The sequence below is a fragment of the Falco cherrug genome, chromosome 4 (assembly GCF_023634085.1).
Source record: "Falco cherrug isolate bFalChe1 chromosome 4, bFalChe1.pri, whole genome shotgun sequence".
Lineage (NCBI taxonomy): Eukaryota > Metazoa > Chordata > Aves > Falconiformes > Falconidae > Falco > Falco cherrug.
In genome coordinates, this window is record NC_073700.1 from 62,637,638 (window position 1) to 62,653,575 (window position 15,938).

Genomic DNA, 15,938 nt, shown 5'->3' on the forward strand with positions numbered 1-15,938 from the left:
AAAAAGAAAGGACTGACCTTAAAAAAAAAAAACAAAAACAAAAAACCCATGCAAAGATGAAAAAGGAGAGGGAAGTTTTTTTAGTTTTTTTTTCTTACAGTCGGTTGTGATTTCGTAGGGGGAGTTGAGGCGCGCATCTCCGCAGGGTGAAGTGCTCACGTACAGATGGAACAGGATGTTCTCCCGCAGCCTGTAGCCTCCCTCTTTTAATCGCACAAAGATTGATCGCTCCCAGTCTTCTCGCCGTTTGCTATGATCACAAAAGAGGTTCCAGGTCATTTGTTACACTCCAAATCAGAAACATTTCTGCTCTCCCTCTCTCTCTGTTTTTCTCCCTCTGTTTGTTTGTTTTTATTAGTACCTGGCATCATATATTTTGCCTAGTGACAACAAGAGAAAACCAATAAGCTTCTCCAAGTGAAGAAATGTGTGAAGGGGGTCAAAAGTGTCAAAATGCTTTTGATTTGCTTACTTATAATATATTCTAATGATAAAATGTGTGGATTTTTGAAGGGTAACTCTCTTTCCTCACATGCACAGATGCATAAACACAGTGATTTTAAAGAGGTTCTGGTGCATGAAGAAAGGAAAAGTTCTCTTAGTCTTTCATGCGAACAAATCAGCTCTGCTCATCACAATGCCCAGGCACGTGTTTAAATCCCATTAACATCACTGCAGCTGAGATGTGTGTTTGTATGCTCCACTGAAAAGGGCCTGTACTGAAGCACCCACATTTTACAACCCCTGCCAACTCTCCTTGCTCCCCAGGCATTGCTTTTCTTCCCCGTTCAACCAGAGCCACCTACGAGCGCTCCATCTAAGCCAGCACTGTCCTCCTGGTCACTTGGCATTTCTGGAAACCATAAGCCATCGTGAGAAGTGGGGAAAAAACTTGTGCGGGTTTTTCTCAGCAGAGTTGAAAAAGATACTTATTAAGATGAAGCTTTTATCTTTGCAGTGGTTCAGCAGCTAGATGGGGACACAGCGCACATATTCCATTAGCAACAGCTGCCCGGGAGGCCAAATCCTCCCAGTCCTGCAGTTTGCAGCAATAGCTCGCATTAGGGCTACGCTGCCGTGCGCTTCCTCAGATGATTTACATTTGGGAAGATAGGGGCGATTTCTCTGACAGGCAGCTGCCTCTAATACATATATTTGGGTGATGGTCATGATTACAATTTTGAAGGTGAAAATGTGATTAGTGAAATTATAATGAGACTCCTTTCCCTCTGACGCCTCGGTCCTTCCCTCAGAAACCCAAGGGTCTTTTTGCAGGAATATCTCTGAACAGAACGGCACCTGCAGGTAATGACTTTCCTAGGAGGCTCTTAATAAGCCAGAATCCTACTTGTTTAATTCACTGTAAGACAGCCCATTAACCAAGGTGATTTCTGCTGGTTTCTCTGCCTCCTGTCAGCGTAAACAGGGGTGCTTTCTGCTCAGCCTTGGAGCAAGTCCTTGGCTTTAATCCAAGCTGCCTCTGCCTGTTTTCTCCCGGTGCAGCCTCTGTGCTATTGAAGCTGTTTGGCTGTCACTCTTCCATGGTTTGGGTGTTTTGTCATTTTTTGATGCCAGGATGCGTTTGCTGTCAGGAGGAATTTACAGGCACATTAGCTCGCCTGTCAGGGACAGGGAGCCACACTGGCTGCCTAGCCGGGGTTGCCACATGCAGCTCCTTCATTTTCTGCTGGCTGTGGTGGAATTTCCCAACTGCACTAATTATATTGTCTCTCTGATACAAGCCTCTGAAATAATAAAATACCTGTAAGTCCTGCTGCTTGGACTTTAGAGCAATTGCAGTTAGTTTTAAATAATTCACTGCAAAATCAGCTGGGAGAATACAAAGCTGTGCAGTCTTAATGTCTGCTATTATTATGTTAAACCTCACCAGAGTGGGGGGCAGCTTGCAGTACTTAGAAACAGTTGCTATGCAAGGTTGGAGCAGTCATTTTTGGGCTGGATTTCAGGACTTCACAGTAATCAGCACCCATCCTGTTTTTACCAGTTGTTGTTTTTCACTGATTAACCTTGCTCTCTTCCCTCTCCCCGAGTACCAAGAAGGGTCTGGGGCCAGTGTGGCTGATGGGTTGGGTGATGGACAGCTGCTCTAAAAATAGATGGCAGGGCTGGAGGACAAGGCAGTCTGGTTCTTCCTGCAGGCTGAGATCCTCCATATCACATATGGTCCTGACCTGCCTTTGGGATGGTCTTCTGGGGTCTGAACTCAGACATGAGATTCATTCCTGCACAGTGGCTGAATAAGTTTAACGACAAAACTCTGAGAGTATTGTTAAAAAAGAGTTTGGTTTGCAATACTGTCTGCCGTGGCTTAGCAGGGATTCTCGTACATGGGATGCTTGGAGGATTTCAAAGCCCGGGAGGACCCAGGGACCTTGTAACAATGGTCCGGGTGGAGCATGAGACTCACTTCTGCAAAGTCATTTCTCCCCCAGCACCAGTACACTTCTGCCTTCCCTCTGGGAGAGCTGTTTTGAGCTATGAGGGGCAGAAGGAGTTTGCAGTATAAGTCCTTTGTGAAGATGCTTTGCACAGCCACACACACCTACACAAATCAATGAAGAGAGAAGCCCACAGTGATCTCACAGATGTCAGTCATTCAGGAGGTGGCATTAAAGTGTCATTTCCACATGCTGGCAGTGGCTAAAAGAGCGGAATTTGCCCCTAATCCTTTGCCTGTTATTAATTTTTAGGGAGAGGTAGGATTTGAGGCTGTTTCAAGAGGAACATTTAAGAATGTGCTAAATTCTAATCTGGTGGTTAAGTTCATTATTTAGCATAACATGCATATGTTTTGAGCTGACTTCAAGAAGGTACTGAACATACTTATGGTTTAATATATGCAAAGTGTTTTGCTGAAACAAGGCCTTACTCTTGAAAAGAGAAGCAGAGGAGCTGTTTTTAGCATGTATGCTTTTTTTATTTAGCACGTACAGGAAGTTTCTAGTACTACATGCTACAGCAGGGCATCCTAAGAAAACTAACAGCAGGCTTAAAAGGGAAGGAACTGTGCCCATTAGGAGGTTAGTAGGACAAAAGTAAGAAATAGTAGATGTATAACAAGCAGCTCATTTTCCTGAGGGGGGGGGGGGGAGGGGAAAGACTATTCCTTGCTTTTTATGTATAAAATAAACAGTAGTTTGCATCTGACTTGCTGGAAAAACTTAACTTCAGGTAAAATCATCCCTCTGGCACCTGCAAGGCCACTACAGCAGCAAGACTGCTATGGTGCTGATTTATTTTAAGAACAGGCTATTAGTTTTATTTTTCTTTTAAAAAGAAGAGTTGGATTTTCTGTGCTTCCCTATTGGACAGTTGGCATAAATAATCCCACTGAAATCAATGGGAACTTGGCTGCCATCATTGCAAGAAAATGAAACTTGGTATTTGTGTACTTTTTGATGGTGATTTTTAGAAAAAGCTTCTCAAAAGATCTTTCTTGTCTTTCTTTAGTATATTAGAAAACTTATGTGTTACTTTTCATCTTTTTCGTAAAAGTCTTGAGAACTGGAGGATTATGGTTGTCATAAAAAAGAAATCTTGGAGGGCTAAGGGTTTTAATCAGACTGGTTAGAAGCTGTCAGGTTTTAGTTGTGTTTTTAGCTTTTATTTAACTCGACCTCTAGACAATGAATTGTTGAAAGAAAGTTTCCTTTTGAAGTATTTGTCACTCTTGCTTCTTGGAGAGGATAAAGTTCCCATTCTGGAGTTCTCCCAAGAAAAGTCAGGAAAGTCACCCCTCTAACATTTAGCAATATGAAAAGAAGGAAAAAAAAAGGTAATTTACATATTGGTTCAGCTTTGTCTTGTGGATGAGACTGTTCTACAGTTTATATATCTGAAGCGGTCACCCTATGCTCTCTTTGTAGGAGTGGGGAAAAATTTGCCGCAGTACCTGGCAATTCATCCCACCCACAACAGATACTTTAATAGGTCTGCTGAGTCCCAGTCCAGAGATGCCCATCTCTCTCTGCTGGTGATAAAAGGATCCTTGAGGATCTAGTTCACATTCAACTAAGTTTTAGACATCTCAAGTGAGGTGTCATGAAGTAAATTCAACTCAATGAATCCACCTCTCCTGGACATTAGTTCTCTATCCTGGCCCTTGCTTTCTCCAGCCTGCTTGTCCCTTGAAGTCTTCATGCTACATTCAGGCAAGTACTCGTATTGCTTTTACTGATGTCAATGCTATTATTTGTAAATTCTGGAAAAGTGGTTCCTTTTCAAGGAAAGCATCATATAGAAAAATAATTCCTGTGCTGCAAATACCTGAAGTTTGAAATCCAGCTACAGAGATCACTTTGAGCAGGTAGAGCTGGTTTGAGGAAGCCATGTGGAAAACAGGGAATAATCTGAACACAGCAAAATTGCCTGTTCCATAGGGAGGAATGGAAAATTTAAGTTATTTGAGGCAAGAACTATGCTTGCTATGCTTGCATTCTTTTTTTTTTTTTTTTTTTTTTTTTTTTTTTGCATTAGGGAACCATCTTTAGAGTTTCTGTTCATATGTGACTTTGTGCAACAGATTCCTGGCCTGGGAGAGGACATTAATTTGGGGTAGGTTAATGTAAATGCATGAAAATGCAGAAGCCACATTTGTGTCTCCCCCAAGCTTGAGGAGCTGGTGTGCAGGGGGTCCCAGTGGACTGAGTTAACATGTTTATCCTAAAAACCCTGTCCTTTTAGCTATGTGGTAGGACCATGTGATTTATCTGCGAGTGGGAGCTGTCTCTCTTTTTCTAGAGAAAAAGGGGTAAACGTGACTCCATTGTGCACAAAATGCATTTTTCATTTAATTTTGAACACTCCCATTTTCTCACCATATGACAAAGCTTCTGATGATGGCATACACCTGAGTGTAGCAATAAATACTAGAATTGAAGAATGTGTTATAACACACAGCCTTGCTTCCCTACAGACTTTAAGGAAGCAAAATCTGATTTGATAATATCTCCATCTCTGTCTTTCAAAGGTGCTTATCCTTGACAATTTTGGTTGAGAATTTTATTGTGTGTGCTGGTCAGAGAAGCAGTGGTGCCTGCTCTTGGCTGAACAGAGTGATTTGAAGTTATTGTCAACAGAGCTTGTGCTGCACTGAGGATTCTTTTAACAAAAGACTGTTAACATTGATCCAAATAAAATAATAATATGACTGAACATGTTAGGGAGGTGAATCAATACAATAGTTTAATGTACAGTGGTAGCACTTGTTTCCCAAGAGACCACAGCACGAAGCAAGTACTAGGGCTGCTACACTGCTGAAAACATAATAATTTAATGTAAACTTGAAAGCAATTCAGATTGAAATAGAGAGAATATTGGTTTTGATTAAACCCTTCAAGGCTCTTGTCCCCCTTTGTTAGTCAAGCTCATCTACTCGATATACTCTCTTGTCTTCAACTCCAGCCTGAAGTGAAAATAACCACTATTCCTATTATTGTTGCTTCAGTGCAACAGCATAGTAAGTGCTCACAAGAACACACAATCCTGCTCAGGTTAATCCTTGTGTCTGTGACCTGATGCAAAATCTTCTGAAGTCAAAGGAGTTTTTGCACTAAGGTTAATGGCCTTCAGATAAAGTCACATGAAAATGCAAGCAAGAATGGAGGGCAGGAGAATGACCTATAGATAAGGGGGGTTTGTTTGTTTTTTGTCCTTGCTTCCTTCATTACTTGGTTCCTTCCATATAAGAAATGCCACCTCAGCTTCACTTCTGCTCAGTATTCATAGGCTTATGCAATAATTCAGGCTGGAAAGGACCTCAGGGCTCTAGCCCAACCTTCTGCTCAAAGCAGTTTGCCAAGTTCCTTAGGGCTTTATCCATTCAGGTTTCAAAAACCTGCAAGACAGGAGGGAGACTGCACAACCCTGTCGAGTGGCCTGTTCCACTGGCTGCCTATTCCCACGCAGACAGTTTATCCTAATATTCAGACTGAGCTTCTCTTGTTTCAGTGTGTGCCTGTTGTCTGTCATCATCCCACTGTGCACCTTGGTAAAGATGCCACCTCCATTGTATTGTTGACATATGTTCTGCTGGGTCTGCCATCCCACCTCCAGGCTGACAAGCCCAGCTCCCTCAGCCCCTCCACACAGGCCCCTGAGTGTCTGGGTGGCCTCTGCTGAACATGCTTCAGATAGTTGATGTCTGTCCTGTACTGTGGGACTCAAAACTGCACATGTTATTGTAGATGTAGGTTTAATGAGTGTTGAGTAGTGAGGGATGATCACATCCCTTGACTGACTCTTCATACAGCCTTGATCCTGTTGACCTTCTTTGCCACCAGCCACACTTCTATGTCATGTTCAGCTTGCTGCCTGCCTAAAAACCCTGTCCCTTTTCAGCAGAGTTGCTTCCCAGCCAGTAAAACCCCAGCTTGTGTTGTTGCAGGTAGTTCTTTCCTCCTTTGTGCAGGACTTCCATTTGTCCTTGTTGAGATTTCTGTCAAAGTTCCTGCTGGCCCAGTCCTCCAGCTCAGCCCTCAAGCATATCAATTGGTTCTCCCCACAGGTTGGTGTCCTCTGCAAAGTTTCTAACCAAGCGCTACATAGCCTTTTCCAGACTGTTGATAGACTTGATTAGTCCCAGGATAGACCTCTGTGGTACCCCACTCATTACCAGCTTTCAGGAAGTGTATGACCCGTTAACAATTTAAATGGTAACAGGGTGGGTTTGGCTGAAGACAGGAATGATCATTCCTCTGTAATGGTTCTACATTTTAAAACATGGTAAAGAAGGAGTGAGTGATGGCATCTTGCACTTTGGCACAAAGTTTACTGTACTATTGACTCTAGGGAGTCAATGAAGGCATTAATGATCAATAAATCACTCCCTTGAGATATTTCAGCAGCAGCAAGGAAGACAGCAAAACAGCTGTAGTGAGCAAAATGACCCCCTCTCAGTCTCTGGCCAGTGAATGGTGCTAATAAGCCTGCACATAAAGATTTGTACAAAATCATCAGGCTTCATAAACCCCAACTTTATGAGTCATATCTAATAGCTACTGAAAGAAAATCAGCTGAAGTAAAGGAGCTCATGACCCGACACTCTAAACTATCTAACTCTCATCTTTTTCTGTGCAGTGTATCGGTCCTTTATCAGCTAAAGACTTGGAAACAACAACATAAAACCCCAAATAGTTCGAATGTCTGGAGGACAGATCTGTTCCACTGAAGGCCATATAACATTCCCCAAGCATCAACAGAATTCAGTTACCTTAAGTGTAGCTCCAGCTGTGAGTAGAGGAAGTGAACAAATGCCCTTCTTGCCACAATTTCTGCATGGCAGTCGTTGACCGCAAGCCCTTGGTCATTAATGTATTCCCCATTTATACATTTGGTACCCGATGACAGCACAATAACCTGAGCTTGCTTGATGTCCAAACCTGTAGGAAGAAAAACAAAAGGGCTGTGAAATTGCCGGGGGTGAGTATGATATCATGATTGTTAAAGTTCTCACAGCCCACGCTTTGATGTGGCAGCCCAGACAGCCCTAATGGGATGCTTGTTAAGGTGATGATATGGCCTTTGGAATATGCAGGAATCTCACATCTCTGTGTTATTAGAATAATGAAGGCTCTATTTCAGTCTTGCTACTAATTCCAAGATAAAAGCTTGCCACGAAGTTTACTTGTTAAATCAATAACTGCATCATAGGAGAGCATACGCTGTAGGGAGGTAATAAAGATCTCCTGCAGTGCTGATAAATGGCCAGGTTTTTATGAGCTGTTCAAGATATTTTCTAGTGGGAACACACACTCCCTGTAATATTAGGTTTCATTGCTGTTGCACTATAAGTACTAAATAAAATGCAAGCAACACTTCTGGAGCTGCTTTTTTAAAATCTCGGAGAAAAAACAGATCTGGCTTTCAGTCCGGTTTCCTTTTCATGTCTCCAAGAGCAGCTACATTGGTGCCTTTTCCACTGCAGTCTCAGGGATGGAGCATTCATCACTGAGACCAGCTTTATTCTTCCATTGCCGCTCCAAGTAATGGTGATGGCAATTGAAAGGCACGCTTTTCTTGTTCCAGGTAGACACTTTCTAGGATTAAATCCTGATTTCTTTGGAGTCAGTGGAAAAATGCTTACAGACTTCAATGGGACCTGTGTTTCACTCTAAAATGTAGCTCATTCAGCCCTGTGGACAATTTCAAAGAAGAGTTAAGAATGAACTGAGCCCAAGCTGAAATCACTTATTGCACAGCACATTTCAGGATGCATTTTTCTGAATACCAAAGAACAAAGGAGCAGATCTTGGAGAAAGAGGATTTTTCTGGCTGATGGGTGCTTCTTCTAGATGTGACAAAGTAGCCTAAGAGTGTTGGACTGTGTTTGACATTGTACACGATGACTGTGTGTACATCAGAATTGCTTTGGTGTCACTTTGCTAAAGGGTCACTACTTTCATGAGAAAAATAATGGATATCTTTAGATCAGACACATGTCCATCTAGGTAACTGTGTCTTTCACATGGACTAACACCAAACATTTCCTGAGCCCCTGTCTGCAACTATGTTTAAGTCCCACTCAGTATACTTTCCTGAACAGTATATAGTATTTTCCTTGGTTGGAAGGTACATGATAAGAATCAGCTTTTTTTGCCCTTTTTTTTGTTTGTTTTTGTTCTATTTTATTTATTTACCGATGTGGACAGTCTTATTTTCCTCAGTGCAGCAGAAATACACCAGGAGACAATTCCTTGTTCAGAAACCTATGAGCCTCTCTGCTTGCACCTGAGGACCCCTGTCAATACTCCTCAGGGCAGTGAGACCAACTGCTTCCTTCTCCTTACATTAGCATACCCCTAATGTGCCTCCTCATCTCTCCCTTCACCTCACAGTCAAAGCACAAGGCTCTGCAAACACAAAGCAAACCATCTGGGGCAGCCATCCTGCTCTCCTGCTTTCCAGGAGCTATACCTTACTCACCCCTCCCCATCAGTCCAGTGCACTGTGATGCCTTTTATTATTTCAAATATTTTATCTATAAATAAGCTTAACTCTTTCCCTCTTCTAGTTTGAGATGTTCGTAAAATGATGAAAAAAATTTCTGTGAGGTCTAAATTTATTCAGAAATTAAACAGAGGCCCCCAACCCCTATTGATGCAGCAATAATATGAATCCCTCTGATGTTGTTTGCTATAGCGACACCCACCCACACAGCAGTAGCAAGTGTGCTTGGGGTATTCATTTTTGGGTGAATTAACTCCATATGTTGGCTTTCAGTGGTATGGGACCCAGCAGGTAGTCACATGTGGACACAGCCTGGGGTGTCTGGCAGTCCTGGCAAGGTGCATGTGTTTGCAGAACATCACTTAGATGTTGCCTGGGGCTACAGGCAATGGTTTCCAAGAATTTGCAGAACCAGCCTGGGTGTTAAACATTAAAAATCTCCATGTATTTTCCATTTGCAATGACAGAAAATAACCCATGTTCCTCCATGCTCAGAAATACCCAAGAGTTACGTCTCACTACTGTGGTACTCAGAAACACAGGTGTACATGACTTATGCATTAGCTCTGAAATATTTACACCTCACTGGGGAGCCAAATGGGGAAAGTGATCTGTGACCAATGTAGCACCGTTCAGTGCTGCATGTGGGGGCACCCAGCGTGATGAGAAATATTTCCAACAACCTGACTGTTGCCTGATGTGTTCAGGAGCATATATGCTAACAGATTGTCCTCTTGCATGCCTTGTTTTGTACACACATAGACTTGGAGTTTTATCCCCTGTGAAATGCTTGATATTATTTCCAGTGAACACAGAAGGAATTTGTCTCTGAGAATAGGACACGTGATGCCTAGTTGATGAAAGCAAATTTTAACATTGACTGATCACATTGGCATTTTAGGCAGCATTTCCAACTCTTGAGCCTAGATACTTGCTTCAGTGATTCAGAATTAATAGGCATTTCTGTACATTGTCTGTTTTGCATAAAAACCAGTCATTAGTAACTCTTGTTATTAATGTTTGCTTCCTATTTTATTTTGCCTGCAGAATACTTCAAATTTCTCAAGTGATTTCTATATATGAATGCCAAGTTACCTCCTAAATGTTGATTAATCTAACCTTAGACATGTGGCAGATCTAGACCAAGCACACCATCAAGTTGTGCCTAGGAAAGCTAGTGTTGGGTGTGGTAAAATCCTAAACTAGCACTAACCTAGCACCACCAGCCAAACACCACCTTCCCTGACTAGGTGTGTACGATCCCAGGTGAGGACTGCTCTCGCCAAGACCCATGTTCTTACTGAGGGGAGCCAGTCTCAGGTGAAAGACCCAGGGATTTGTGCTCAGGTCATTTGACAAACAAGAAGAAATGGGCTACATTATTGTGACCTTAACTCCTAATCCACTGATTGTCGGAGTTCATGAGGCATTTCATCCCCTCACCACCTTCTGTGAAGTAATGTTTGAGGAGACATTAGGTTAAAAGTAACTAGTGAACTATTTATAACAGGCACCTGCATTAGGTCTCTATTATTTGCCTAAAGACCCCTGATAGTTTTCAATTTGAAAAGGAAATGGAGCAGGGGAAAGGGAACTGAGGAGCTGTGTCAGCATATTGGCTGGGTCCTGGCTAATGCTGTGTTGGCGGGGACAGCTGGGAGAGGGGGAAGGGGATTTGCTGCCTTTTATTTCCAAAGATTCGGTCAATTAATTAGTTGCATTATAGAACAACAGTCACAGTTGTTGTTGACTTTCATGTCACAGGTGAGCCATTGGAAAGAAAGAGGTTTTCTTATAAGCCTCTTTGTTTGCTGACACCAGTGGTGAGATCCATTTCAGCTGTTCTGGATAACTAGCATTCAGATGTCTGTAGCTGAGCTAATTGCTGTAAGCTGTGTAGTCAAAGGAGAGGAATTTTCCTGGGAGGTGGTTCATTTGGCCTATTTTAGATATTTGCTTTTGGATAGTCCGCGTTACACCTCAGCATTGCCAGCTTCTCTCCATGAACTCTGAAGACCTGTAGACCGCCAGCAGAAGTACAGCTTTCTGAACTGTAGACAGCTGCTTGTAGTAAGATTTCTCTTATTACAAGTAACCAAAAACCATGTGTGAATCCGCACTCCCCAATTTGCAAGATGGTAAGCAAAGCAAACCCGGTGCCTTCCACAAAAATTCTCCTGATGTTCAACCTTTTTTCCCAGTTTTCCCCCCAGAACAATTAAGGATAATTGTTTGTATTAATATTAATATATTAATGGATGGTTATATTGCCTTGAGCTGGGCTATTACACACATAAAGCAAACAATGCCGTCTTCTCTACATGGCCTCCCAAAACATCAGTCCTGCAGCCAAAAAGCTTGCAATAGAAATAATTCAGAAAGATGCTGACAGAAGACACAGTAAGCAAGAAAAAATAAGGTTTTCCCAGCAGATAGGCTGGATAGAGAGGACTGGCTGACGTCTTACAGACTACGGTTATGAGCTGTGCTTTTAAGTCAGCCATAGCCATAGCCATAGCCACAAACTGTCTACACCCATCTGCTTCAAGACACAGCTCTACCAATAAAACCAGAGAGTTTTGGCCAGTCTAATCAGTGGTTCTACTGACTTTAATAGAGTTACTGTCACTTCTAATGTGCTGTGATCGTTAAGACCTACCATAATACAGAATCTGTAGTCCTGCATATTTATGTGTTGGAAAAGGAAAATCAAAATCACTAGGTAATTGCAAGAGGTGTTGACTGTTACGTGCAATCAGAAAGCGGAATCACGTTGGTTGTCTATCTGAGAGCTTCTGTGAAATTCACTGAGCTTCATTCACATTGAACAGGATGGAGTTTGCAACTGCTCATACCAGCATACAACTGGGATCACACTTTAGCTTCTCAGCAGCTGGTGCAACACGTAAAGAAACACCAGTCACTATGCAAACGTCTATTTCTCTGCATGTTTTAGACCCTGCTAGTGGTAATGAAATCTATCTTCTTTTTCAACATGACACTGTGAAGACAACTCACTGCTTGGAATATATTCCTTTTAAATTAGAAAAAATAATCAGAAAAAAACAGGTTTGATTAACTAAAAAAAAAAAGGGGGGAAAAACCCCCACCTTTTTTATTGGGTTGGTGGCAGCTGACACAAAATCCTATGTGGTAAAAAGGAAAGCCAGAAATAATGATAGTGTAACATCAGCCCTTGTGAATAATTCATGGGGTACAATTTCATGTTATTTTAAACGGTGCTGTTTCTCTCTCTGATAAGCAATAATTTTATGCTCTTCCTTTGCCTTTTTTAACAAATCAGTCAAAAGGATTGTCTATTGTTATCTGCAAAAAAGTGTATTTGGAATAATTTTCAAGGCAGCTTAATAGAGTTCTGATCACAGAGGAGGTTTGTGGTTTTGTTTTTTTGGGTTTTTTTTTTAATACCCTCTACTCTGAGTAAGTTCAGGTTTCTGTTTCAGGTTTGTTTAGGGAAGCAAAATTTCTTGACGCTACATAGCACTGACAAGTCCCACATTATTTTCTCTTATCTTCTTCCCTAGTAGTTCTGCCACATCCTTAGAATGGTTTTAACTTTGCAATAAGAGATAGTCTAGGCGTGAAAGGGCAGTGATGCTGGGAAAGCTGCCTGTGAGGACATGCTGTGGGCAGTCTTGCACCCCTGCAGAGCCCTGCGAGGGACTGCACTGCCAGGCAGTGGGCAATGCCCCATGCAAAATGCTACTGCAAAAGAGGTGAAGAGCTCTTTTCCCCATCTCCTCCCTGAGAGAAAGCAAGGAAAGGACACGTTTCTCTGAAAAGAAGTTGAAAATATTTTCCCTGTTTGTTAATGCTCTCACAGATGTAGGTCTATGATTAGAAGTGAGGGATATGTTTAACCAGGTCTATCAGTCCATTTGCCCCGTAGCTTGATGATGTATCTATAACCCAAGCAACTCTTTTCTGAGGTTTCAAGGGGTGTGAAATCAAGATGCACATGCAAGGAGGGAGCTGAGGATCAAGGGACTGGGGTGTGTAGCATGGTGTACCCTGCCCTTCAGTTTCAATGTAGAATATGCACTCCTGACACAGGCAGCTCTGCATGGACAACAAAGCCACACTCGTGACTGAAAAAAAAAAAAAAAAAGGGAATATGTAGCCATAAATGAAGAACTGTGTACAGCAGGCATGATTAACATATGCATATAGCTATTAACAGTATGCATTTATCTGCCAGCCATAAAGACTCTGCTGCAACTCCATTTTTTCTCTCCATTTTCTACTGTACCAGTGGTGGTGATTGTGATAATCTCAGTGACAAATGGGAACCTGGCACTTCAGTGAGCACCCCAGCTGTATCCCATAGCTCACAACTGAGTGTCCCGAGAAGAAGCCCTGAGGGAGGTGGGAGCAGCTGATGGGAAAAAGTGTCTGACAAAAAAAACTGGGAAGGAAGAAGCATGTTAAGGGCTTATGAAATGTAGCAGCAGGAGTCTGAAAAAAAGGCAATTGCATAGGTAGCAAATATCGGGAGCGAAGAAGTGGCTGGCAGTGAGGTTAGAGATATTTTGGGGTATAAATGAAATGTAGTCTTTGAAAAACTGGAGTTGTGCAGGGTTTTCTTTTCCTGACGTCAAACTGTGAGATATGTGAAAGTGAATATATTGTATTTCTGTGAAAAGAGAGGGTGCAGAGGGAGCCTCTGAGACCCTCGTATTGTCTTCCTTTATTAATGTGTTGGGTAATCCTGCCCCGAAGGCACTGCCTGGGGAAGGTCATTCTCTGCAGTGCTCTTCATCTCTGTCAGTGAATGGGCAGGGACAGAGGAGCAGTCCTCTCTGTTGTGACCTCTGATCCCTCTGTGCTGGAAACAAGAGCCAGGGCATTGTCTGAGAGCAGCCGTGGTGCTCCTTTCTCAGCCAGGCACAGTAAACTTCCCCCAATACCATGGGGTGTGGGTTTGAGAACAAAAACCAAATTCATTTCCTTTGGAAGAAAAATCCCTCTCTGATACAAGCCAGTTTTGAACTGCTCAATCACATCTTCAGATACCTGAAAAAGGACTGTTGCACTAATCAGTTTAGCAAGATCTATGCAGGACTTTCCAGTAACCCTCATTCACAAGGAGGATTTCCCAGCCCACAAATGAATGGACAGGAGGTTGCCAAAGTGGAGTTGAATCAGAAAAAAAGGGACAAAACTGCTGAGGGTATGACTCAGCAGGAAAGAGTACAAAAATTAAATATGTAAATCTTTGGTAAACAACACCTATGAATGTGGTACAAGTTCTTCCAAGTGTCTGAAGGGTGCAAAGCCCAAGAAGGGAGATGGGTACTAAATTTAGAGCAGTACAACTGAGGACCTGGGATGGCACCGCAGAAAATGAAAGACAGGCTGAATAACTGGTGAGAATTATTAACAATGAGATCCATTAGACTAGAATGGTCTCCCAAGGTAGTGTTGAATGCCCCATTGCTAATTGATTCATTTAAATCTAGACTGGAAAAAGCACTGGGGAATGTACCATGGGGAACAATGTTATGCTTGCAGGGAAATGGGCTGAATGACTTAGCGGTCTTTCCCAGTTCTAATTTCTATGGTCCATTTCCCTCCTCCCCTTAGCGGATGGAAAAGATGAAATCCCATCAGCTTTGCTTCTGAGGAGTATGGAAGGAGACAGTGCTGTGTTTGCAAGCGCCGGTTCCCTTTGCCTTCCCTTCCTTTCTGAAGCAAGAGGAGGGACAGTCAGCCCAGGCCCTTGGATGGTTCTTTCCCATACTAAATCCATGAGGATTTTTTTTTTCCACTTAAATTGATAGTGGTAGTATCAAAGTTATTTGAGCATCCTTTCCCTTCATGTGAGTTTGAACACTGCTTTTCTCCTGAGACAAAGAGCTGTATGTGGGCTTACTGGTAAATCTTAGTTTTAAAACAGGACTAAACTGCGCTTTTCCTGCCTGGTCCTGAGTGCAGATGTCTGTATTTCTCTAATAAATGCTGTGCCACTGATAAGTGAGCATTAAGTAAATTGACAGTCTTATATGCTGGTGAGATCCTTAATTACAGTGAGAAAGGATGAAATCCTGAATGTAGATTTTGCCATATAAGTAGAGGACAAACTTATTCTTAATTTTCTTTTTTTCTTTTCTTGTGTACTTGCCTTTAAAAAATTACTTCCTATGTGTTTTACTAGATCAGTAAAGTAAAAACAATGGTTGATGTCACTAAGCCTTTATTCACCTAAGAAACTTCTGGTTTTAGGGTGAGATGCACTCTTTGTATTGAGACTAGGACAATTTCCAGTTTGGCTTATCACAGGGGAGAATGAAAGTCTGAACTTTCCAGCTCCTTGCTTCACACACTTAGGGATAGAAACATTCCCATGTTTTATGTTAATTATTATACCCATTCTTGTGGCCAATGCAATTATATGTGACACGGAGCCAGGGCCTTGCTTGCATCCAGGTTTTGAGAGATGCCAATTGCTATTTCAATTAGAAATATTATTTAAACAGCAAGAACCAAAAGCTATGTCGAAAGACAGTAAATGGTCTTGGATAAAAGGCTCAGTGTCTGAGAAGAGCTAGCTGCTCTGAAATGGAAACCAGAACAACCAGCAGGCACGGTGGGGAAGGTGTTTGCTGCTGGAGCTGCCCTGAAGGCATCAGGAAGATGTGCTGGAGACACCTACAGCTGGTGCAGCAGGTGGAAAATGGGGGCTCAATTCCCTTCCCAAGTTGCGTCATTCTCCCATGGGAGTGCCTAAAACTGCTGGTATAAGAGGGATGTTTTCCACTCTTCTTGCTGAACCTGTGCTACCAAACAGCTAAAAGGACAGAGTTAGGTTCGACAATAACAGCAAGGAGGGGCTGTGTGATGTGCTGGTTGGGGTGCTCACCTCCAGAAGTGAAGCCCTTGTTCTGTACTTCCAGCTGCTGCACGCATTTTGTCACATTTAGTGTAAAATATACAATTTGACCTGGAAAGAT

The 15,938-nt window shown here is 42.4% G+C and overlaps 1 protein-coding gene across 1 annotated transcript in view; it reads right to left on the bottom strand.

Moving 5' to 3' along the window:
- Positions 1-15,938, bottom strand: part of ADARB2 (adenosine deaminase RNA specific B2 (inactive)) — a 320,370-nt gene that overhangs the window by 39,587 nt on the left and 264,845 nt on the right. The window contains exons 5-6 of the mRNA XM_027809961.2: positions 7,232-7,400; positions 99-250 (exon numbers count right to left, since the gene is read on the bottom strand). Coding sequence (XP_027665762.2) covers positions 99-250; positions 7,232-7,400 — 321 coding nt within the window. The remainder of the gene's footprint in view (positions 1-98; positions 251-7,231; positions 7,401-15,938) is intronic.